We start from the raw sequence: 26,337 nt of genomic DNA, 5'->3' as shown, positions 1-26,337 counted from the left end.
AAAAATTGTTGTTGGATTTCATACAAAAATGAGTTTTCACATTTACAATTCTCAATGCTATGTATTCGAATCGTTATAACTTATAACTTTATGAGACTTGTGAAGACCCTATATACATATTTATTTCATAAGTCACATTATATGCTATACAACATTTACGCCTAAAAATTAAGAGTTTTTTACAAACAAAAAGTTGTTTCGAAAGTTATTTTCCGCAAGTAATGCAGTGATAATTAGAGTGTAGCTAAAGAAGTACGCAAAAGTTACGCAGAGTTAAAGTTTTTTGTCTTGCCCTAGGACATAGAAATGAGCGTGGTTAATTCAGGAATACTTTCTGTTCATTTTAAATGTATACTTGGAGTACTCACCATTTGTAAAGGGATTTTACGTTGTACTTAATATGTATAGCGAATTTTGCGGTAAGTGGTTGTGTTAGGGAGCGGTTTGGCGCGCAAAGTGAGCACTAGGAACGTGTGATCTCCAGAACCAAAGCGCAGACAGAGAAACAATTTGACGGCGCTGCGGCAGTGTGCACACATGGCACAACTAAAATGTAAACAAACTGATTATCGTCCCATTCAAAGAACAAATAACACAATCAGAATCGTGCTCGCAGCAACGCGACTGCTAAGCTAACGCCGCTCATTCGACAACTGCACTCTCCATAACAATTAGTGTTGCAACAACACATTTAAATCCTACTAAATATTTTTTTTACAAAATTCCTTTCAGCTTATTAAATTCTGTATATTATACAAAAATCTAAATATGCATGTACGATAAATACATAAAAAACTTATATGTAGGTAACCGGTGTTACTTTAATTCTAAACACCAGTAGTCATTCTAGGATATCGCAATGTACTTGATAAATTTACTTTGTTAATTTTTCTTCTGGGTATAAACAAACGTTAGCATGTGTGAGCATTCACATAAAAATATTCGTAATTTGTTCGGCATAGCACATACGAATGTAAATTTGTAAAAGCTGATATTTACCTCTGTTATTATTATTATTATTTTGTTCAGTTGGTAGGTACTGTTGTATATTTTTTCATGAGGGGTGGTGAACCAGCAAGTGGACTTATGTATTTACCTATATACATACATACATATATGCATGTAGAGAGAATTTGTTTTTTATTTTGTATGAACGCGTTGTTGAGAAGTAATAACAAAAGTGGAAGAAAAACATTGAGTTAAAACGTAAACACGCATGAACATACCACAAGCATAAGTAAATACTTATGTACATATACATATATGTACATCTGTCTGTATACAAGTGTACGAAATATACACAGTAGTCCTCGCAAATTTTACCCAGTGTTGAATTCACAGTTATTTATATGAGCTAGGACATCTGTAGATGCAATTGAAAATACCCCCTTAGTTTTCCAAGACCATGGGCTTGGATAAAGTTGCAAAAAAAATGTTTGCTGTTAAATATGTATGTATATGTATTTATATGCACAAAAATTGGTTATAATGTCTATACCACGTAAACAATGATCAGATATGACTTCCACCGACAGTAGTGGTATTTTTTTAAATATGCTTAACAGAATAATGTAACTTCAATTGAGTGTAAGTTGTGCGAGGTGATCAAAGTAGTTTAGCTAAAGTTACGACTGACGAACTAACTACTTATGTACTTGGAATGTTACCAGTTAACTAGTATCGAACTAATTTTTTTAATCCTCTTTTTCAGTAATTAAAGGCCTCGGGCTAAGGTATTAACCTTAAGATTCATCTCATACAATTTTAGAGAGCTATGTATACAGTAATTAACCATAATTTACTAATACGATATACATATATTATGTTTTTTATATTGTGATTTGTTCAAACTCGTTCATTAAAATTCATATATATGTATTTTGCTAACTCAAAGCTTATCAACTTTCAATATGTTTCACATAAATTCACTACTTTGAGATGGTAAGGGCTCCAGCTTTTCTAATAACCTTTGAAATAGGTACTTACATACATATGTACGAATGTATTTTTCCCCATATTTCATCACTGGCACTGACGAATAGATATGTTACGTTGATTTTTACAAGTGATGGATGTTTTCACAAATAATTGCCCATATTACTCGAGCCATCGAAAACTTTTTGCCACGTAAGTAGTTCAGTAAATAAAATTCAAGCTACTATGCTGGCTACATTCCTTTGTTTGGATGAATATTGTTCTTTTGAATATATTTTGAATGTTCAAGTGGAGATCACTGCGCTTAATATTTCAAAATTATTACGACTGGATTGGACAAAAATTGTGTCGGCGAAATTGCGTCAACCAGTGTCTTAGCCGTCCAACAATACTTCGCATTAAATACAATACTTACGATATGTATTAATATGTAGGATAAAAATTTGGTGTAAGTAGTTCTAATTTTAAATTAATTAATTTATATACATATGTATTATTATTTTAATACAAAGGTTTTTTCCGATATGTCAACACTGCTCACAACTATTCTATGGCATATTCAACCAGTACTTCCTTCAAAGACATATGTATGTACATATATACAATGTTTTCTCGAATGTAATGCGATGTGTCATTGGATGATAGGATACTCACCGCACCAAAATACTTCATCTCTTTCTTCATGCGCCGATGTTGAGAAGTGCTCGGCGCGGCGTTTGCAGTCGTCGCTGCCACCGCAACGGCTGCACTTGTTGTCTGCTGCGCCGCTGCTGTTATGGTTTCGTAAGAGTTAAGGCCATTTAAACTTGCAGCCGTTGACGTTGATGTGTGACCATTTGTGCCCGATCTGCTCGATGAACTGCTGCCGCCACCAGCCTCCATAAAATCGAACCTTTTGAACGCGTACCATTTTGACGGATTCGGCTGAATTCCCTGGTATAATTTAATAAGCATTTTGTGTTTCTCCCGTCTATATTGTGTAAGTAACACATTCATCTTCCGTTCCACCTCAGCTTTGCTGCACCCAAAACGTTCCGCTATTTCTGACCACGCTCGGAAGCGACATAATTTATCTTTGTACTTGGGATCAGCACGATTCCACAATTCAGTATGGATGCGATATTGCTCGATTAGTTCAAGAGCTTCATCGTTGGTCCATTCCATGATTCCTCGGTTTATTAGCGTGTGCGGTTGCGCTGTGAGATTAAAATCGATTGGCGCTAATGAAATGGGCGTTTGCAGTTGCTGCATAAGCGATTTATGGTAATTCGTTTCTATTATAAAATTAATCAATGTCTATTATTAGATTAAAATTTTGAATCTGAGATTGGTCTTTAATTAATTTAATTTTGTTAAATTAATGCAAAACGTATGCATATATGTATATATGTACAAATTTTTACATTAAAGAATAAACAACAGTAAAATTCCAGGATATCTGTTGCAGCTAACTGCTTTTCAGTATACCAGCACAAAATACCCAAGTAAAAGGATAGATAAACAGATAATGAGAGAGATGAGAAGCATTTTGTTTTCCCAGCATAACTTGCGAAATTAAAAACGCCTGATTGAAGACATCTTGAGCATTTAATGTTCCTCGGTACAAAATTAGTTTTAATTGAGAAGAATAAATATTAACAAATGATCCATTTAATAATTAGGAAACAATGTATGTACGTTTTTCCAAAAATGTGCAGCTAATTGTTGTTAAGATCTTGGCAGATCGATTGTCTATTGGATATCCCGACCTTTTATGGGCTTCCTATCCTATCCTTCTTTATAGAGTATTTAACCTTAATCTTAAAAGTGTCGTTACTTCAATTATATTTGTTGATTTAAAAAATTTTAATTTTATGATTTGGTAAAAATTGAAAAGACAAATGTGCCCAAGAATATGCAACAGTAAAGTACTGATTAGCTGAATTTTGTCGTACATGTACCAGCACAAATGATGTAACCTTTTAAGGAAGACTACACATCTGCGAACAGTTCTAATTGCAATAGATAGCCCTCTAAATACTTGCTACTCGTTGGAAGCCACCCAAAGCACTCCAATCAGTACATTTTACATATTTTAGAGCTCGTACAAGACCAATTTTTATTAAATTTTAAACCATATCAGCCCTCTATACGAGTACTTTAACCCTCTCTACCTAATTTGAGTGTCGTAGTTTAATTGAATTTTTTTGAAGGAATCGTTTACTGGACAGAGAGAAGAAATTCTTCGAAATAAGATACACTATGGTTTAATATGGAAATTGTATTGCTCCACAATCTACATTATTTCATTTTTAATTATGCAGCTACATATAATCTTGTTTTCATTTAACATCTGATTGAATTAAAAATCTTTGCTATTGCTGATAATTCCATAATAAGTGAGAAGTCTAAGTGATCAGCCATATCTTTCCTGATAATGAGATTATCATAACAGCCACTATTGTTTTTGGAGAAAATACGTGATACTTGATGTTGCAGTGGAAAAAGATTGATACCAAACGTTCTATTAGAATTTAAAGATTCATTGTCTCAATACAAATTTTCTCTAAATATATGTAAGGAGACTCCTTACAAGAACTTTGACAGATCTGTTTGTTGGCAGCTATACTTATGTTATACTGACTCTACCTCAAGAATTTCTTCAGAGATTGCACCGTTGCCTTGAACAATAACCCATACCAAATATGATGAAGCTTTCCATACAAGCACTTTATTCGGATCGTTCAGTTTTTATGGCTGATATATGCTATGCTATGGTTGCAATTTCAATGCATTTCAAATCAATATCTCAAAAACTGAGGGACTAGATCGTATATACATACATATGTACATATACAGACGGACACGGCTAAATCGACTTACCTCGTCATTATGATCAATTACATACATATTTATGTACATACCATATATACTTTTATAAGGTCTGTGACGTTTTTTTTTTTGATGTTGCAAATATCGTGGCAAACTTAATATACATATGTACATATGTAAGAATATGTACCTTGCTGGGGAAAATTGTACTTTATAGAGAAAAATATTGTTACATATGTATATTTTTATATATGAAATTCTTTTTATAAAAAATTATTTGCGATTCCTTAAGAGTATCCGTTTTATAAGTTGAAATTGGCTTATTGTATTTTTGCATCTGTGTACATATACGTATGGAATACCTGTATTGGTCTTCCCAGGATCCCATATCTTAGTATATATAACATATGCATGAATATGTACTTAGGAATGCAAAATGATATATGTACTTTCGAAAATGTTTAATAAAATATTAAAGACTTTTATTTTTACGAAAGATGTTTTACAGCTTAGGAGATATTCTGGAGAGTAAGTAGAACAGGTGTACTACTTGCAACAAGCGCAGAGTAAAACATTTCCACCTGAACAATTGTGTCTGCTCAAATAGGCTATACAATCGCAGAACTTCCGAAGAAAATAACTTTGTCAAAAAGGTGACACATTTGCCATTCTACGAAAACCACACATACGAATTTTTACGTGCATATGTGTGTGTAAGAATTTACAACAGATAGTAGTATCTGTAAGTTTGAATTTAGTTCTTTGTTTCCACATAAACATTCCATTCCAATTACATATTTGTTTGGTTTGTTATTTTATTCATATTAAATATTGTTTTTCTTTATTGTATTTGTATACATAAATACATTTCACATATACATATATACGCACACATGCATATGGATGTGAATAAATATCGTTTTTATTTTCGTTCATTGTTAGTATATGTAACTAAGCATGTTATTCGCAATTTTGTTGTGTTTGCAGTTGTTTTGATAGGTTTTTAGTTAGCTGCGCATATATGTTGACGTTTTCGTTGGTTGTTCAGTCTTGGCAGCTTTCCGCGTAAATGACCTGCGTACACTTAAAAAAATGTTGAGATGTGTTTGAATGGAATGAACCAATTCATACCGGAAATGCTAGTGACATACATTTGAACATGAATAAAGTAAAATGCAGTTATTTGTAGATACACACACATATGTATATGTATACATATGTATGTTTGGATATAAGTAGTAAATACTTATATTACACACTTCTATTCCCGAATGTAGTCATTAAACCAAGGTAATAAGTGAAAACTATTTTTTTTTGAAAGGGGCGTCTTCTTCGTGTAAAGTGTACTTCTTTTCAATGAAGTTGAAAACAGTAGATAGTTCACGGACAAACTGTCAACACTATAAACAGCAGATAGACAAGATCGTTTTAAGCCTTCCATAAACTATCGCCTCATTCAATGCATCCGATCGTTTTTCATATACATATTTGCAATTTTGTTATGTAGAATCTTGTATAAAACTAAACCAATGTTTATGTTTTTTTCCTGTATTCATATGTTTATTACAAGATATACTATCTATCGTATTATCTTTTGAAAACATCCAGTAATTCTATAACTACAAATATAAAAAAATAATTGTGCACATGCAAAATTTTCTTTGTATTTAAATTAGGTATAACCTACAGTCCTTTTCCTGTCCTACATAGTTACTAGGTTAAAGTACATACATATGTGCCAAATATTGATCATAAAGTAAATCATGAATAAAAAATTAAATTTGTTTAAATAAAATATAAAATCTATTATTTGCATGTAGTCGCATTTTTTTACAATATTTATTAATGTCACGTGAATGTGGTTAAAATTTGTGATCTTTGTTAAATCTAAATACAAGAAATATTACGTAGCAGAATATTGTATTATCACTTTCGCGCGCATCACAATTTCATTATTTCATAAGTTGTTTTACACACCCGCAACTCACTTTGTGTTGAATTTAGCCAAAACTGGCAACACCAACGTTTTTACGCACATGTACACTGATCAATTTGAACTTTTACCACACAACCAACTCAATAAATTTCTTATTGTTTCACTTTTGTTTTTGGTATTTTTTCGAAATGTTTTTTCCTTCTGTTTTCCAACAAATACTGTCGTAAAACACTTCTAAACCTTGCGAAATCGATAAACGACTAAAATGCTCCGCAATGAAATGAAATTTCTCAACTACTGAGTTGTTCTGCGCTCAGTTCGTTTGACTTTGACGCAGCGCTGCGCTGTGCAAAGCGCGCGGAGCAATTTAATGTACTTACATACTTATATATAGTGAGTAAACAACAACGAAGCCGCAAAGCGGCAGAGACAGTATGCATGCCGAAGAATGATTTTGTATCTGGAGTTAACTGCTGACGTCGCTGTTTATCAGAGCAGAGTATTGTTTCGATGAAGACCGAGTGAGACCAAGGGATGACGAAGTGTTGTTTACAGCAAATGAATGAAAATAAACGTATGTTTGTTTGAATGCTTGTGTATGTGTGTTGGGGAATGTTAAAAGAAGCAACAATAAAACATAAACATAACAAAACAACACCGTAAGAATATTTTATTTGTTTGAGAGAGCAGCGACCGACGCGGGCAACTGCGAGGCGAACTAACGAACGCGGTGGCCGTTGACTGATTACTTTGAAAAAGAAGAGCGAAGAGCATAGGGCGAATACGGATGAGTAGATGTGGATGTTTTTGTTCCGCTGTAATAATTAAAGAAACTGGAAAAAACAATAATAAACCATCAATAACAATAACGTAGCATATGAATTATTTTGGGAGAACGGTGAGTGTTGTAAGGTGAAGTCTTTACCAGAGCCATTGTTATATGTACATATGTACATATTAAAAACAAATAAAACCACGTCAACATAATGTACAAAGACGTACGTACATATGTATACATATCTGCAGGTATGTATTCATGTATTATAGTATCTATGAATATATTGGTATGCATTTCGTACGTAGTAATGAGCTAGTATTGTGAAATTGTTATTGTTGCATGTTGTTTACTCAGGAACAATAACAATAAACCCAACGACACCAACCAAGAGTCGCTCAATATTGTATAAACAAACGCTGGCGCTGACACCGAAGTCGTATTGGACGTCAGCATTAACGCAAAAAATGCGCTTCCATTGCTTTCGTCACCGACGTACGCTGCCGTTCGTTTGCGGTTGTTTTCACAAAAATAAGTGTACATTTATACATGTTGCTGAATGTAGATATAAATGTGCGTTTATGTACATATGTATGTGTGTGAATTTGCACACATCCCCATATACATATACATACATACGTATATGTATATAAAGTTGTGTATATGTAAGTAGGTGATTGCTACTTTTTGTTTTGACTACGCGTACACTGGCTTTGCCTGAGTCACCTCACCACTTCGTCGCAGTTGTACGTATTTTAACGACTCACGAACACAAATGCATTTGCATCGTCAGCCAAACAAACAAATAGAATGTGAAAGGAAATAGCAAAAATGTACAAACAACAGACAGTGGCGGTTCAGTAGTTTGCTTATTGATATCGCTTTTGGGCGCCATCGAATTTCAATGAAGACGAATACCTGTATAATGTACTCGTGTTTGTGTAAATCTAGCCTCAACTGAAGAAAGGATGAAAGTGAAATACATAGATACTTATTGGTTTTAGCTTTTTGATAGAAGTACGCGCGGCCTGTCGGTACGTTTGCTACCTAATCTCAATTTGTTAAAATGTTATCAATAACTTTTTCTCTATATGATATATTGGATTGTTCTCATGCTCATTGTTTATTCCTTAGGTGCTCTTACATATTATAAATGTATAAATATGAATGTGTGTGTGTACATATGTACATACATACATTTAGATAACTTTTACATCTTCGCCCGTCTGTTTGGTTTTGTAAGATTGGGTTTACAATGTAAACTTTACATACAGACTATTTTGACATTCATTAAAGGCAAATTCTCTTTTGGTGTCCCGGATAAAAAAATAAAAAAATTAACATATGTATGTACATATGTATTTTATGTTTGCGTATTTCGTGTTCTACTATTTTAAAAAGCATTTTTTATTTTTTATTTAAAATAAATTTGATTGTTCCCTTATAATAAAATTTTGGGTTTTATCAGATTGTTTGCATTGTTTCCAAAAAAGATAACGGTATCAAATTTGGCAAGAGGTTCAAAGTGTGACACCGTGTATCTAGAAATGAAATCGAGCTATAATTCAATGCTCTGGTTCGAACCTGTCTGAATCCCATATCCCTAATATTATGATTCCTCCTACCCGATATATTCAATTTTAAGCATTTTTTATATAGTAAGGACGCTGTGTGGGTGGATAGTAGAAGAAACCTCACCGCCCGTACTTAATGTTTACATACTCACAAGTCATTTTATCATTTCGGTATATGCAATCACTCAGGAATATTAGAAATATACTAGTATGTATGTATGTTCATATGTACATATATACTACAAGTAGATCAGTGTTGTACTATAATCAATACCAGTACGAGGTAGTTGGATTTTGTTTTATTTATGACAATCAGTAGGATCTCTATTGTAGCTAACTATATTAAAAACAGTTGCGTGCAACTAAATAACAACGACATAAGATCAAGTAATGGTATGTCAACTTTCTTTGTCTCTTTAATTTGAAACTTTGCCTTACTTACATATAAGAAAGGTGCTCAGATTTTTGAACAGTTCTTAACGGCTACAGTTGGAGACAAGATATTTTTGAAAATATATGTATATGTATATGTATATATGTATGTATTTATGTACATATAGGAATTAGGATTAGGAAATTTTAAAAATAAATGAGCTCTGCGCAACCAGAGCTGAGTACTTTATTAATTAACAAAAGATATGGGTATTTTTAAAACAAAAAATATTTGAAAAAATTGTCTGTACAAACTAGAGTTTTTAATAATTGGGGTACTCACAACGTGCAACAAAGCATCGTAAAATCATAAATTTTTATACTAATTTGTTGTTGGATTACATGCTAAAATAAGTTTACGCAAATACAACTCTGAGCGCTATGTTTTCTGATCGTTATAACTTAGTATAACTCTATGTGAAACCCATAAATGTAAAGTTTAAATGGATCGTGCAATTAATTAACCACGATTATTGTTGATTACCGCTTGATGGAAAAGAAAGAAACTTATATAATACATAAGTATATTATATATTTCCGGTTATATTACTATCAAATGTTTAATTGTTGATTTTTTATGATTTTTGTTGCTCACTGGAAATAATGTATAACTTTTAACTTTTGGATCGTGGATCCACTAATTTTTGTTGCAAGCTGTAACTTGAGTAAAAATTGAGATATCTTGATGAAATTTTTTATGTGGGTTTCTTAGTACAATTACGAGTTCGTACATGGACGTAATCGGGCCACTGCCATGCCCACAAATCACCATTAACGGAAAACCTATAAAGTGCCATAACTAAGCACTAAATTAAGATATAAAGCTGTAAAGCTGCGGTACAGGGAATCCCAGTAGCAAGGGACAACTGTGGGAAAAAATCTTGAAAAGTGGGCGTGGCCCGCCCTATAATAAGTTTGATGTATGTACATATCTCCCAAACTACTAAAGCTACAACAATTAAGTTTGTTGAACAAAATTATTATCAGAACTCTTACATACAGTGTGAAAATTGAAAATGAAATCGGATGATAACCTCGTTCACTCCCCATATAACGGAACTGTTCAAAACTACTAAAAGCCCAATAAATCAATAACTAATTACGTCAGAGACATTAAATTTTACCTCCGGGATGGTTTGAAAAGGTTTTATGCGAGCCGGTGTGAAAATTAGACGATGGGCGTGGCACCGCTCAATTTTTGGCGAAATCACATATCTCGGGATTCAACCGGCCGATTTCGACTAAACTCAGTACGTGACACTTATTTCATATTCCTATATTACAGAGTGAAAATGACGAAATCTGACCACAACCACCTCTACTTCCCATATAATACAAATTTAAATTCCATTTGACTCTTTCCTTTCCTTCCTTTCTTTACAAATCAAGAAGTAATTAATATAAATGTCACCTTATGACCAAAAATTATCAAAATCCAAACAAAACTGCTCAAGCTCCTAGGTACCGAATATATCAATACTTCTCTGAGCAGCCACATATCTAATATAAAGATTTTCGAACTTCCAGGTGACTTTAGACTGTATATATCTGCACAATAAAAATTACAGAACCTGTTTTACTCATAACAGTATATCTTTGTGACAAAAATAGATACAATTGGATGGAAACTTGACTTACTCTCCATATAACTATTATCAGGATTTTCGAACATCAGGCTGACTTTGCTCCATATGTTTAATGACTGTATGTGAGGTACCTTAATGAAACCAAGGGTTTATTTCGGTTTGTTCGGCTGCACCCGAACTTAGCCCTTTCTTACTTGTTACTTTGTAAAGTCGTACCTTTTTTCAGGTAAGAAAAACAATTTCTTGATATGGTTTAAAACTCGACTGCCACAGCGACAGCGACAATCTAAAACAGTTTCCAACTTGTCATGAAACCGTTGTTTAGAATGTTGGAGTAATGTACCTATAATCCAGCGTTTTGAACGCCATTAATAACTTTTCTCAACCATTGTGATTAGAGAGCAGCGGCCTCTTCCTGGAAAACCAGTCCTACTTCTCGAAATCAACTTTTAATGGTATCTACGGCTAGTGCGTTCTCAGTTGCCCAAAAATCCATACTTTAATTTCTCTTGTCAGTTACAGTGACAACCTAGTATCCTCAGAAAAAGGTTTCTCTTTACCCTCACCATTGTTTCAATAAAGTTAGTAACATTCTATAAAAATTTAAGAAAAGCCTTATATAAAATATCTTAATTAAAGAAAAATTCACCTGCATTGCTAATGTAATTGTAAACGATGCATACCGCTATTATCACTTTGTGAATAACAATTCCAATTTGTGCAAATTATTTACAGGGACATGTCTTTGTTAATTAGTTGTACGCATCCGTATAAACATATATTATGTATTTATGTACATATATACAAATCTCTCAAATAGTATTCACTTTTGATTACTATGAAAATATTTTGAAAAAATACAGTTCAGATTTTAATGTCATTTAGGTTATTGTTTTTCAAAATTATATTACTTTCAAAATTTAAAAAGTGTAAAATATTGTTTTGTCTTGTTAGATAAATGTTTCAAATAAAATAACACACATTAACCATACATCATCGGGAAAATGAAAGCAGAATGGTCGAAGGCGTTTATAGTGCGTCCACGCGATAATTTGCAGTCACATGTTTACATAAAACAGAAGAAATTCGTACCATCTTACGAGAATGATGTAGGTTCAAAAATTTTATTTATGCGCAGCCGAGATAAAATTTAAATTTTGTAATTTAATTGAGCTTCTTAAATAGTGAAATTATTGTAAAAATTTGACACTATGTGTATAAACTAAGAGTTTCCTGCTGTAACCTGCTCTACAGTTTTTGCTTGCTGTGTATGTACATGAACGTAGGATTATGTTATCATGGTGAAACCAAAGATACGTAGTAGAACCAAAAATATATTAATAAATTTCGTACTATTCTTTCAGAATGATATTACTTTGATAGACTAAGTACTATGTATATATTTTTCAGAATTGTGTGATAATAGTACCTACTATTATATACTATATTGAGAAGTGGAATTTATTATGTTTGATGATTTTGATGTGTCGGGAAAAAATGTTTAAAATTGGAAGTGGAAAATGTTTATTAACACCCTTAGAGAGGGAATCTAATTTATTTAAGACTGTTGATTTATGTTCCAGCATAAATAAGAATTGAAATGTTGGTTTGCTGAGTGATTATATTAATCTGCAAATTATACATACATATAAAGCAAAGTATAAAAAGTAAAAGGTATATGAAAATTATCACTGGACCTCTTTTAATTTCACCATGGTACATTACAAATAAATATTATTTATATGTATATATTATTTATTACCTTTTATTATTCAATAATACTTCATGTATATATTATTGTTTGTATATATTCATTATTAATAATACTTCGATTTAACAGCCTTGTCCTATTCCGATGAACTGGCTCATGGGCTGGGAGTACGCACGTATTTGGTTGCGTGAGCGCGATGATTATATTAGTGCACGCCTGCGCAAATCCAAAGCAAAAAGAATTAAAAACGATTATACCGCTTGGCTTCTTAAACGACAAGTCAAACCTAAAAAAATCAGCTAGCAAATGATTTATATTAGAAACACGAATCTTAGTGTTGGCAGTTTATTTTGATTTATTTTCAGATTTCTAAATTGTTTGTTAATTTGTTTGATTTGTAACACATAGTATATTATTAATTAGACATGATAGCATGCAGATGTATACTTGTATCTATGTATCAATTGCGATAAATATACATATACATATATGTAAAATATAAATTAAACTCTTGTTTGTTTTGTACCAAAATTGTTTTTATATTTCCCCATTCCTTGTCAATGCATTGGCGCTAAAATAAATTAAATTGTTAGTGGAATTATTCGTTGGAGTGTACACATACTAGCCAGAAGAAGCTATCAACTTTAAGCTACATATGTACATGCATACAGGGATTGTCCGGTCCTATCACTTTCCGGAACTTTACGAGTTTGACATGTTTATATGTGAATTTTAGTTTTTTCTACTTAGGACGAATATAGTTTATGCATGGTCCTATTACTTTCCGGACAACCCTGTATGTAAGTACTATGTATGTACATATGTATGTACTGATGTTTCTCTGCAAGTGGACCATGTCTATTGTATGCATGTATTTTCTTTGATTTTCCCATAATTTTCCAGTTTTCTGACAATTAGCTGACGTTTGCTTTAAATTCTTCCAAATGGTACCAAAAGTTAGTTCAATTAGTGTACTAACAATTTGATGTGCAAAATTAATTTAAATATATTTTTGAGATGCTTTTGATTTATACAAATTTCTGCTTCGCCAGAACATAGCACTTCCTATCACCTTAACAAGACTGAAATATGTAGGTTACACACCCGGCTTCAGCGATTGGAACAAACTGAATGACCACGTACTTATACATAAATATGTATATGAACATACAAAAAATAGTAATTACATACTTTTATATATAGTTAATAAAAGTCCTTAAAATTTGTATATCTTTTTGCAACAACCGAGCTTTTTGATATCAGTACAAATGTATTGTATTCAAAGTTTCGTACACAAGAGCTTTTGCATTTGTTTCGCGTGCAAACATGGATTCCACAGAGAGAACATAGTTTTGTAAAGTAATGTCAGAGAATTTGCATTCTCTGAAGCGGCCGTCTTATAATTTTCGAAAGCTTTTTCTTGAACAAAGAAGTTGCGAAATATAAAAAAGTGCACCACCAAGAGTAAATCGGGTACAAACGAAGCGGCAAATTGTTGATGCCACTTGTCAGAGTAAGGCAAACAGCCTTAAATGCACACAAATATATTTTAATAAATTTTGGTGTATACAAACATATACAAATATATTTTTAGTGACTTTATGTGCATATGTATACTTGCATATTAAAATGTATGCAAAATATACATATGTATGGATGTATATTTGATTTTGTATTGATTCGCAAATGCCAAAAAGTTGAATTAAATATATTTTTTCTCTGAGGTCTTTGGATGATAGTGGTGTATTTTGGCAAAACTCGGGTCCGCCAACGCAGCAAAAGCGAAGCACTGATGGTGCCGCGTTGTTGGTATTCATTTTTCACATTCCACATGCGAAGACAGTGCCTAATGCACTTTTCCATTTTCTCGCTGTTGTTAATCAAACGTATTCCGTGTCTGTTGTCGCAAGTGAATTTGATATTTTGAGTCTCCACTAATCACAATGCTGAAATTTGTGTTTTAACTGGTTTGGTGTAACAATTGCTTAAATAACGTTGCATTGCACAAGTAACAAAATATGTATGTTTATAATACAGTGCATCATGTATAAAGTTAATTGCACAGATGTTGGGTGTAGCAAAAGCTAGAAGATTGCGATAAAGGCTGTAATATTTATACAAAACAATCTTAAAAATATTGGAAAGCTACGTAAATGCAAAGGAAAGTGAATGTGATTGTCGGCAAAAATGCATAAATTATACGGTAAACTCAGTTTAGGAAGATAAAAATATAAAGTGAGTGTATTGACATATAAAAAAAATTATGTTTAAAAGCGTATGTGTATATAACTGGCATCAATAGAAGTTCTTCGTCAGGTTGCCATTCATTTTTTCTAGCTTTGCCACGTCATTTTGAATTCGCAGCAGTCATCATACATTATACATACATATGTATGTAAGTATATATGTACTTATGTACGTATGTGTGTGTGAATGAACATAATTAATAAGGAAACAATTTTACTTGATTGAAATTTGAGCGAAATCTAACACATTGACATACATAAACATGAATGGACCAGTATATTTTTGTATAGCATATTGGTAAATAAGTATTTATGCACTTACATGTATGTATGTACATATATATGTACATACATCCAATAAAAGCATGTACAAACCACCGGCCAATGACCACATCTAATTTTTTTTAGTATCGTACCTGGATATATGACGGTAAATAAGTAACTACAAATTAACATTGTAATAGTAAAAAATATTGAAAGGCCTACAAATTTCTCACAATATGGTTACGTGTACATACATAGTCACTATTTAGTTTATTATTGAAGTTTCTCTTTCTAGTTTTTCTATGAATGTAATTTTAATTAGTTCGTTCGCTCCCCTCCTAACCTTATCAGTAGTTTATCTGTAATATGTAAACACAATTCATACATATGTATATACAGTAAAGGACAAAAGTATTCATGAAAAACCCAATATTTGTCTTAATACTTAATTTTATTAGACACTATACATATGAAAAATTATAAATACCGATTGAATATATGTATATATGTATATATAAAAATATATGTATATGTATGTGTATATATCATGAAATGAATATTTTAATTCAGTTAGAATTATTATACTCTTTATATACATACATATGTATAGTATGTACATACATACATACATATGTAGGTACTTTGTAATATAGATATTTGCTTAGAAAACTTAGTGATTTCTTTGGTTAAGGGCATTTTTAACACCTTGAATTTGGCAATGATGTAAATTATGGACGATATAATTTTATAACCATTTTTGACTAGTGAGAGGTGAAGACCATCGTTTTGGCATCACTTTATTACCAACATACATATGTACATATGTATCTTACAATCGGTTTTCTAACCATGCAAATGACTTCGTTATACACTGGGTCTAAACACATTAGGAGTATTCGCTTGCTCTTGCAAGATTGCAGATTGCAAAAATACTATACCGAAATATACAAGGGCACGAGTGCACCCATTGCAGAATCTAGTGATATACATATGAACGGCTGATTCGATCAATTTATTGTGAATTGGCGCACCTTCTGCATACATTTTTAACAAAAAAACTGCAACAAATCTTTATAATTTAAATAGAAATTATAAAACGTATTTAAAACTTACCTTCCTCAACAATTTAACGACGTAATATGTCTTTATGTAAAATGACAGCTAAAAGAGGGTTGCAATTATATTTTTGCGTGACATTGCACGCAAATATACATGGGTTTTGGTCTGACATATTTTACAGCCATTGCAAATAATTTTCTGCGTGTGTTTGTTGCTGTGCCGGTGCACCAAGAGGAAATATATGCAATTCTTGCACCGTGCAAGGGTTTTGCAAGAGCAAGAGAATACCCCTATTGTATTTGTATGTAAGTTAGTATAATACCAATGGACATATGACTATTATGGTGCAATATATTTATAGCACAAGATTTTATTGGTAAAATATCCACCTAACTTGTTGCGTAAATGTTGTTTCCGTTGTAGTCAGAATGAACAAGCCAGATACGTAAAAGTTTTTTGTTTCATTAACTAACATCCTTATTCAAATGCCTAATTAAGAAATTCACCATACAAAAGCACTCACAGGTCCTCATTAGGATCCAATTACTACATATCATTATCTGTTCTCAGTTATTTATTTATTTTGAAATACATATGTATGTATAGTAGATGGTTAAAAAAAAAAAACAAGTATAATACTACTCACTCATGAAGAAATTTAAAACCTAAAAATTAACTTAAAGTACCTTCGTGCAGTGCTATAAATGGTGAATAAGGTGAAAGCTCTAACTTTGGTATATGTATGTAAATACTTGTATATACAAACACACATAAACTATACGAACATATAGCGAGAAACATTCGGTTAATATTCAGGAATCCAACCACGAAGCAAACGGATGAATATAAAGCATCTCTCCGTAATAATGTTCGGGCGTACGTGTGTGAATAAATAAAATCAACGTATTCAAACATATGTTCACAGTAAAATATTTTTTTTTACATAAATTGTGCTAAAATTTGATGTAGTTTTACTATTATTTATAAATATGAATTGTTTTTTAATAACTGCAAATGTGCATATGCATATGTGTACTGTCTATGTGCCAAATAAATATTGGTAAGTGCGCCTTAATTTTCCATTTGAAATTACTCCTGTTATTTATGGTATTTATATCCATTTTTTTCTCCAAAAAAATTATTTAAGGTGTATAAAACAATAAGTTCGTGGTCATTGTCGAAATTAAAGTGCACATGTAGATATTTACGTTACATTTGAAAGAGGGTCTGTGGAAAATAATGTACTTGTGATGCAAATGAAGCACCATGTATTCATGCATAGAGACATATGAATATAGATTAATATACTGATTGAAGATTCATTTAAGGATTTATTGTATAGATAGATATATGTACATATATACATACATACGTATACACGAATGTTCTCTTCCTTTACTTATTTCAGACGGTTAGGAATGTTTAAACATTATACAAGCACCATGGTTTCATATTATAATGTAGAAATTTAGTGCCAGTCGCAGAAGCGGCTACTTGATTTGCGATTTAAACATATGACGGCTACCGTCATGACCACCCAAATATCCGCTATCGCTGCGTCATCTCACGCTATTGATTCGTCGCAGGCTGTAATCACAGACCACCGGTCGTCTTTTTTCGCGAAAAATACGAATATTGTAAAATCTGAAGTTTCAAATAATACGTCAAACTCTAACGTAATGATCCGCTCTACAAAGCCTGCAAAAGCACTTTCAGCGATTCCGATATCAACAATTCGGGCACAGTCGCTTAGATCCAATTTGCCTTTTGTAAAAATATTGCATACACCATCTGTTACTTTAGCTAGATCACTTAGCTGTGATGATGAAGATAAATGCTCAAATAGAATTGTTGCAGCCGTCGGATTGACAACGATGCAATGCGTTGATAATAGCACTCAGACCGATACTATGCGTAACACAGCGCAAGTATTTTTAACAAAAAGGGTACCCAAACAGTTAGGAGTAAACGCTGAACTTAAGGAAGATACCAATGATCAGAAGGATTTTTCGTCTTCAAAAACACGAAATCAGAGCTTAATGTTTAATGAGATCAGCGAGAAAAGCGAAGAAATTATATCAATTACACAGGATAGAAAAAGTGAAAACGACAACGAGAAGAATATGTTGGAAGATAAAAATTATTTCTTATTCAGGGAAATGGACTTTATAGACATGAAGAGTGAATGTAGTAAAAGTAGTAATGACACTTTATCTGAAACAAAAAGTCTCATTGAATGCGATAATTCTTTTAAGAAACCGGTTAGTATTTTGGAAGTTGAGAAATCTGCTATAAATTCTGATAATATTTTTGGTTGTAAAACACATTCTAATACTGAAAAATTTTTGGAATCAGTTGAATGTACTTGTAATGATGCAACACAATTTAATTGTGATTGTGACCAAACTTTAGCAAATTGCACCTATCAAGAACGCATTATTGACTATGACAATTTCCGGATAATAGAACACGTTATAGATTGTGCAAATGAAAATTTTTGTGAACATGGTGAGAAAATGAAATGTGATAGTCCTTGGAAAGATACCGAAGAGGACAACATAGATCAAACTAAAGAAATGAACTTATCATGTCGAGAGTTGGTGGCATTTATCGGTGAAAGTTATCAAATTATTAATAATGAACATCATACAATAATGCAGCACGAAGAGCAACTAGATAAAAATTTACCTGTTGCGTCGTCATTGAATTTAGATGCTCACCAATCTAGTAACGATAATGACGATAATATATATTGTTCCGGTGGAGTAAGTAATGACCCTATACTATTGGATTCCCAATATGCAAATACGAACTTAAATGAAAATTTGGATAACAATAATAACAAAGGTTACTCCAAAGGGGAAGCACAAGTGTTTAATGGATCAAAGATACAATCCCCTAAAAATAACATGCAAATATTAACTACGATTGAAACAACTAATTCAGTTTCAATTGAGTCTCATGACCAAACTGAGTCATCAAAACGTAAAGAGCAATCGATGTCAACAATCCAAAATTCCACACCATCAATGGCATTAGCTCTGAAGGCTCTAAAATCAAAACTGACGCCTTTGGCCCCATCTTTTCATCCAGCACGAAAAAAATTACAACCAACTACATCCGCAACTACTGCCTCATCATCAATGTATGCCTACGAGCAGACAGCGATCTATTACCAACAAGAGCCACAACTGCCTAAACCGCAGCAACCGCGTCTACAACAATTAGCAACTACAACTACTGTGCATAAAACGAACTTAAATAAGTATCCAGGATTGCAAGAAGAGCAACAACAGCAGCTGCAAGTCTTACCAGTGGTTCAACCAAGCTATTCCAAAAATTATTTTCAACACCAACACTACTGCTCATCATTGATACAAAATTTTCAACAGGTACACAATTTTGTAATATCTTCTAACGAACATCCTCAACAATGCGATGAATTGAGAAATTGTACGCAAACTCATCTGAATAGTTCTCCTAGTTCAGTTGCTGTTGCAATCCAAACAAGCGCCCTGCCCGTGACCGTCGCCAATCCGACTCAGCAAGCTCAACTGTTCCCGATTCAGTTGATTTCACTGGGCACTCCAACACTAGCAGCCGACTCCAGTAGTATTTTTGGACAGCGGCAGGAACTATGCACCACTTCTACTGTGGTAGCCTCGGTTGGTAATGGATCAACTCCTTGGCCACTTTTAGAGGCAGCACCTGTTTTTATCGACTCCCATGGAGAACTCCACACCCTCTGTCCGACACATGGTCACGCGGCCTTAAATGCAGCATCAGTGGAGACCGGGGTCAATCCACAATGTGTATCATTTAATCAAGCAACCCTCAGCTCTGCACGAAGTAGCATTTCGCAGTCTTTACATTCCAAGCAGTATCAGAATCCGCTACAAAATCAGACTAGACCACTATCATCAAGCACTGCTCCAGTGGCGAAAGACAATACGACTATTCATCAGTTAGTACAAAACTCAAAAGTGAAGAATCAAAATCACAATCAAACTCAAAATCATCAACTACGTCACCAACAACAGCCTCAACAACCCCAGGCGCATTATCAACAGCAGCAGCAGAAATTCGATTCGGGCATTATACTAAACATTTCTGGCAAAGGCAAACTTCATCGAGGTAAGCGAACAATTAATTACTACTTTGTATACTTTTGTGTACATTTTCAACCATTTGCCAAGAACATTTCTCATTCACCTTATATAATTTGTGCAAATAGTTTTATGCTGAACACTGTCGTTTGCGAAAATACATTGGCCATGTTGACTCCTCGTCGAGTTTACATAAAGCCAGTGCAGAAATTACTCCTCTCTTTCTTTACTTTTTATATCCTAAACACTTTGCCTAGAAGCAAACGTCGGAGACCCTGTGAAGTATACATACATATAGTATCTACATAAATACGTGAATCAATCACTGAGTTTTTGAGATACCGATCTGCAATTTCGCACACGTCCGAAGTATGAAGGATCATCTGTGATTTGAATGTTATTAAAAAGTGAGAGTGTCCTTCAAGTGCCTTTAATGTATGCAATCTTTCGACTAACAATTTTCAAAATTAAATTCGGTTCAGACCTTTCTCTAGCTCCAATATACCCCGTATAGTGGTTTCCAAACTTAACTTTGAACTTTCGTATTGGTCAAAAGGTGCGTTATTTTACTGATATCAAATGCAAATGTGTTATTAAACATAATGTGGTTTTGCGCTGAATATGAATGAATTTGGTCTAGATCTTCTTCTAATCATCATATCCCTAATACGAGTATATTGCCTTCCAATTGTTTGTTTGGTTTTGCCCTCATATACACAATATTTTCAATTTAGCCCCTTTGGTTGAGTTTATAGCACATGTATGTAGATGTAGTAATTTAAGTTAAAAGGGTTGATTTTAATCCCGTAGGCGAACAAAACGATAAAGCAATACCGTAATACCTATTAGTAGACTCTATTAGAGGTTTAAAAGTGTTTCTTAAGATATTTTTTAAATTATGTTTAATGATATATAAATACGTATAAAAAAGTGTTTTCGGCTATTCATAGAAATTCAGTTTCGGGAATGAATATTTCCATTTTCTATCATTTCGCTACACAGTGGCAGTAGGCACACAAAACATAGTTGAAGCAATGAAATTTATGTAAAATGTTACCAACAGAAATATAAAACTGTACAAAAGCTCCGTGAATGTGCATAAACTTTATGGTGCTTACAGAATGTACTAAATATTTTATCGCCTAAATTATTTTGATATATCTATGTATGTATGTAAACACAATACCTAACTATAAAAAATATTTGTTCAGTGAACGCAAGACAATTTGTCTTCTGTGACTATTTTACGCATTGTTCTTAAAAAAACTGTCCCAAAACAACAAAAAATAATAAGAATTAAAAAAACGGGAACTATAAATTGTACATAATTTTCTTGACACATTTTATTACCTCTTTTCCGTTTATCAGATATAATTTTAACGAAATACGATCATTGGAACGTAATTATATTCGATTATAGCAATTGCTTTTGTATGAAAATAATAATGAAAACGTCGTGTTCAGGAAATTGTTTGGTTATGGGGGACGTTTGGCTATGAGGACTGTCCGTAGTGGGAAATTTCACTGTATACTTTTTGGTTGAATAAATTTCATCTAAACTCCAGATAAAATTGTGGAACTATTGCCCGGTTGCAATTATAGGTCCCATTTGCAGACCCTTTGTTGTATTTTCAAAATCAATTATCGATACAGGTTATCCAAAATGCACTTAAAATCAAATAATTAATTATTCAATTTTGGGCACAATGCTGTTTAAAATATTATAATTAATAATTATAGGATAAATAATAATAATGAATAATTAGGATCTACATCTTAATCATGCCTAAAATGCCCATAAATCAAATAATGCTGCCATTAGTAAATTATAGTGATAATACTTATCAGCGAATATATGTAATTGTTAACAATAATAATCGAAAAACATGCTAACTTCTTTGTCTACAATCTAAAATCGCTTATACATATTATTTTCGGACAGACATTGAAAACATTTTGAAAACACATTTGTATGTTGTCGAATCTAAGTCGTTCGGACCGACAATGTGTGTTTTCGATGAGTTTTCACTGACAACTATCAATAGCGGCATTCTCTTGCTCTTGCAAGATTGCACGATGACACAAAATGTAAACATCCTATACCGAAATATGCAAGGCCAAGAGAGCAGCCATTGCAGAATCTATTGATATATTACGGCACGAAAAAAACATGGGTTTTGGTCTGACATATTTTACAGCCATTGCAAATAATTTTCTGCGTGTGTTTGTTGTTGTGCCGTTGCACCAAGAGGAAAATTCTGCAAGAGAATCCCCCTCATCTGAGAATATTAAGTTACAGTATTTGTATATGGAATGTAAACAAATATCAAGTGACAATATATGTCCGATTATAATGAGTGGAATGTAAGTTTTCAAGTAGTTTGCAGCGAAAACTGTGTTTTCGTTTGACAGATTTTACATGGAAACATGTTTTCGTTGTCGGTCCGAACATAGTATTATATAGACTTCTTCAGAGTGTTAAAACTCGAACAAATAGTTTCATAGCAGCAACTGCAACTATTTTTTTTACAAGATTTGGAAGACAAGATCACCAAAAACGGCTCAATTTGAAGGTGAAGAAAAGACAAAGCGAGCAAAACGGTTCCGAAAGTAGTAAGATCGCTGTAATCGGTGTGTCATTCTACTTGGCAACTATGTTTAATAATAATATCGAATTTTAAAAAATAAATTATATAGTATATATATTATATATAAATTATCAACTATGGTAATACTGTTTCGGAGAAAGCAGAAAGAAGCTGCTGCTTTGCTACGAGAAAAAATTCTAAAAACGCATGAAGTGCTGAACACAATGAGCGAGTTAGGAATGTATTCCTTATAATAGTAACAAACATCAAAACAACCTTTCGTTTCAGTAAACAGAATGCAGAAACAACCTTGAGTTGGAAGAATTGAAATGCACTATCACTACAACAAACAATCCTAAAGAAACAAGTATCAAAACAACATTGAGTTTGAATACCACAACAACCTTATCTTAAAACAAAGCAAATGTTTTTAAGCAAACAATATACATATGTACATATATGTAAACAAACCTAAATAAATAATACAATCTGTATTTAAACAAACTATCAACTAGTAATAAGTAAACATACTAGTTAGTATAAATAGAAATAAGAAACATGTAATAAATGAGTCTTAAGAGTATAAATAAAGAGTACATATTTCGGCGTAGCTCAAAATATATTCTTTTGACTCATTTTTAATTAACGTAAAAATTAACTAGCACGACACGACATGGCAGCACGACAGTGAACTGAAAATGGCGTCGTGAATCCTACTACATGAACATTTGTAAGAAGGCAGCGACATAACAATGGCCGGCATGTACACAAAACAACACAGTTGTCCATTTTGTATGTACACAATTTCGTTGTGGCCATACTAATACTTTTCACTTCAATGAAATTTTAATATTTGGTTCAAAGTGAAATTTTTTATGCAAAAAAAATAGGTAAATTTATTTGTTTTAAATTATCAATTGTTATTACAAATGATATAATAGAGCTATTTTACGCTTTAGAGCTTTGAATAATTTTATATTTCACATATTAGTGGCATCACCACTCTACCTCATCTCCCTACTGTCAACTCTACTGTCGTCCTACTGCCGTTGGCAAATATAAAAATATATTGAAGTTAGCGAGAGCGACAACTGTCGGCTGCAGTCGTGTAGTCGTGCAGCTGTCAAAATAACTGTGTCCATAAGAACGTGTGTATTTTAATATTTGACAGATGCCGTTTCCAGTCTGTCGCGCTCATTGTGTTCAGCACTTGATGCTGAGTTTTCATACTCACAGCGCTCTCATAAGTTTGATTTTGAGTGAGTTAACTCGTTCTGGGGCTTTAGGTGGATGAGTATTCACAGTTATGCTCTCAAATCAACCCGCTCCTTAATATATCAAAAATAGATACACATACATATGTATGTATATAAAAATCTAATTTTATTATTTAAGATGCATTTATGTACATACATATGTGTATATGAATGTAGGTAAAATAAATCGTGTCATATGTGTGAAATGTTAATTATTTTATACATATGTATGTATGTATCATTTAAATATGTACATACATATGTACATATGGCCGCTCTGGAAAATCAATATAAAACATGATTTCAAAATCGAAACTGGGTAAATCTTGCTTAACACAAAAAAGCCAAATTACGAATATCATAAATCTTTAGCGGCTTTACCCAAACTGTAGTACAAACTATGTATGTATGTTAGTTTCGGAAACACAATGGAAACAAAGTACTTACCATACGTGCATATGTAAGCATGTAGAGAGATGCAATTGTATGTATGTATATACAAGATGAAATAGCTTGGGAGTGAACAGCAGCTACACAAGAATAATTTCCAGTTGAAACACCGAAAATTCCATTACAGTGCATTCCAATAAAAATATGTGGTACTGAAGTCTTGTTGCCCGCAACAAAGAAAACAGGTTCGGCTGCCACACTTTTGCCGTTCCAACAATTTACTGAGTTTATTTAGGTTCACATACGTTCATTTTGTCGAATTCTCTTTTCTAAATGAACGAGTACTCTCGGTGTCTTCTGCATATTATCACAAAGCAACTAACAGTGAAACAAGTGTGCGGAAAGCGTTAGAAGTGGTAGCGGAGCCAGAGAATGTAAAGACATAGAGAAGGTGCAGGTTTGTCTTTATGTTCTCTGGCGGAGCTATCGACCGGTCTACTGGACTGCCTCAACGCAATGACTTAACTGGATTGTTGGTCTGGTTTGTTGGATATCGGTGTGTTCATTCGTTCATTCGTTGGTATGCTGCTGACTTCGGTGGATTGATTGTGGTGTCTAGTGGATGTGGCAGTTGAGTGAATGTTCATTGCTCGCTCGGTAGAAAGACATACCAAAGTGGAGCGCTGAAGTCTGACGTGAATAGTGCGTTTCTAACATCCAAATCGAATAGTTTAGTCGAATTTAGTAAGCGGTGTCGTAGTGTAATTTTTTCACCAGGATCATATTATTTAAAAACAATAAAGTGTACTCACTTGTCTTCATCTAATAGATTTACGTATATTGTACATATATAAATATATATGCATACATATATGTATACACATATGCATATATGTATGTATATATGTATGTGTATATTGGCTTATGATATATAATGTCAGGCAATTTACGTTATACATATATGTATATATGTATGTATATTATTTGTAAATCAAGGGATATACATACATACATACATATGTACACACTCCAGTCCTTTGCAATAGAAATTTGATTTTATACAATTTCCATTAATATAGTGAGGTGAAAAATAGTAATATAGTTGGTATGAAATAAATTGGTTCTCACAGTTTTCTGCATATTTGCAAATTGGCAGCATAAACTAAACTGAGAACTGCATTAAACGGGCGAATCATCGGGCAAAAGAATTTGCACGAGGAATTCCAGTTTCGGTTAAAGCGAACAAGAAAATAAAAACTGAATTTCAGTGACGCGTGATACTCTTCAGATACCGTCATTGTGTGGTCGTGGAAGTTTCAAATTATACAAATTGTGAAGTAACAAAGAAACCCTAAATAAAGAAAAGTGAATGAAAATACGATGGCACAAGCTAACTATCAAATAATGCAATCTTATGTACATATACATACATATGTATGTATACTATAAACGTTAAGTATGTATGTAAATAAATATTCATATGGACTGAAAATTGTATGTACATTTATAAATACATATATGTACATACATTTACGTATCCGCGCAGTAAAAATAAAAAGAAAATTATTTAAAAAATATAAAAAATGCAAGATGCCTGTCGCAGTCACAGTTGATTCCAAGAATACATATACATATGTATATGCGTATGTATGAATCTACATAAACATG

The 26,337-nt window shown here is 32.8% G+C and overlaps 3 protein-coding genes across 7 annotated transcripts in view; 2 read left to right on the top strand and 1 right to left on the bottom strand.

The window, feature by feature from the left end:
• The window catches only part of LOC120769559 (pneumococcal serine-rich repeat protein), a 32,225-nt gene extending 6,872 nt beyond the window's left edge, over positions 1-25,353 (bottom strand). Inside the window, exons 1-2 of one of the 5 annotated variants that reach the window (XM_040096610.1) lie at positions 24,727-25,353; positions 2,590-3,209 (exon numbers count right to left, since the gene is read on the bottom strand). In XM_040096610.1, the coding sequence (XP_039952544.1) occupies positions 2,590-3,186 (597 nt within the window). In that variant the 5' untranslated portion in view covers positions 3,187-3,209; positions 24,727-25,353. Of the gene's footprint in view, positions 1-2,589; positions 3,210-5,637; positions 6,449-6,723; positions 6,969-24,257; positions 24,277-24,726 lie in introns of those variants that run through there. The other 4 variants (XM_040096612.1, XM_040096609.1, XM_040096608.1 and 1 more) reach the window with 4 other exon arrangements.
• Positions 11,970-13,904, top strand: LOC120769563. The gene is made up of 2 exons (XM_040096618.1): positions 11,970-12,158; positions 12,890-13,904. The coding sequence occupies exons 1-2, from the start codon at positions 12,054-12,056 to the stop codon at positions 13,061-13,063; spliced, it is 279 nt and encodes a 92-aa protein (XP_039952552.1). The 5' UTR covers positions 11,970-12,053; the 3' UTR covers positions 13,064-13,904.
• Positions 14,625-26,337, top strand: part of LOC120769557 (fibronectin type-III domain-containing protein 3A) — a 34,896-nt gene continuing 23,183 nt past the window's right edge. Inside the window, exons 1-2 of the mRNA XM_040096605.1 lie at positions 14,625-14,995; positions 17,738-20,463. Coding sequence (XP_039952539.1) covers positions 17,844-20,463 — 2,620 coding nt within the window. The 5' untranslated portion in view covers positions 14,625-14,995; positions 17,738-17,843. The remainder of the gene's footprint in view (positions 14,996-17,737; positions 20,464-26,337) is intronic.

Source organism: Bactrocera tryoni, chromosome 2 (genome assembly GCF_016617805.1).
Source record: "Bactrocera tryoni isolate S06 chromosome 2, CSIRO_BtryS06_freeze2, whole genome shotgun sequence".
Classification (NCBI taxonomy): domain Eukaryota; kingdom Metazoa; phylum Arthropoda; class Insecta; order Diptera; family Tephritidae; genus Bactrocera; species Bactrocera tryoni.
This window is presented reverse-complemented; position numbering and strand designations above follow the sequence as displayed.

What these genes read in the sequence shown, in the direction of transcription:
- LOC120769563 (XM_040096618.1), top strand. Translation starts at nt 12,054, where the DNA reads ATGAAAGCAGAATGGTCGAAGGCGTTTATAGTGCGTCCACGCGATAAT. An exon ending in TACCATCTTACGAGAATGAT is followed by an intron (nt 12,159 to 12,889) that starts GTAGGTTCAAAA and finishes TCGATTTAACAG; the next exon opens with CCTTGTCCTATTCCGATGAA.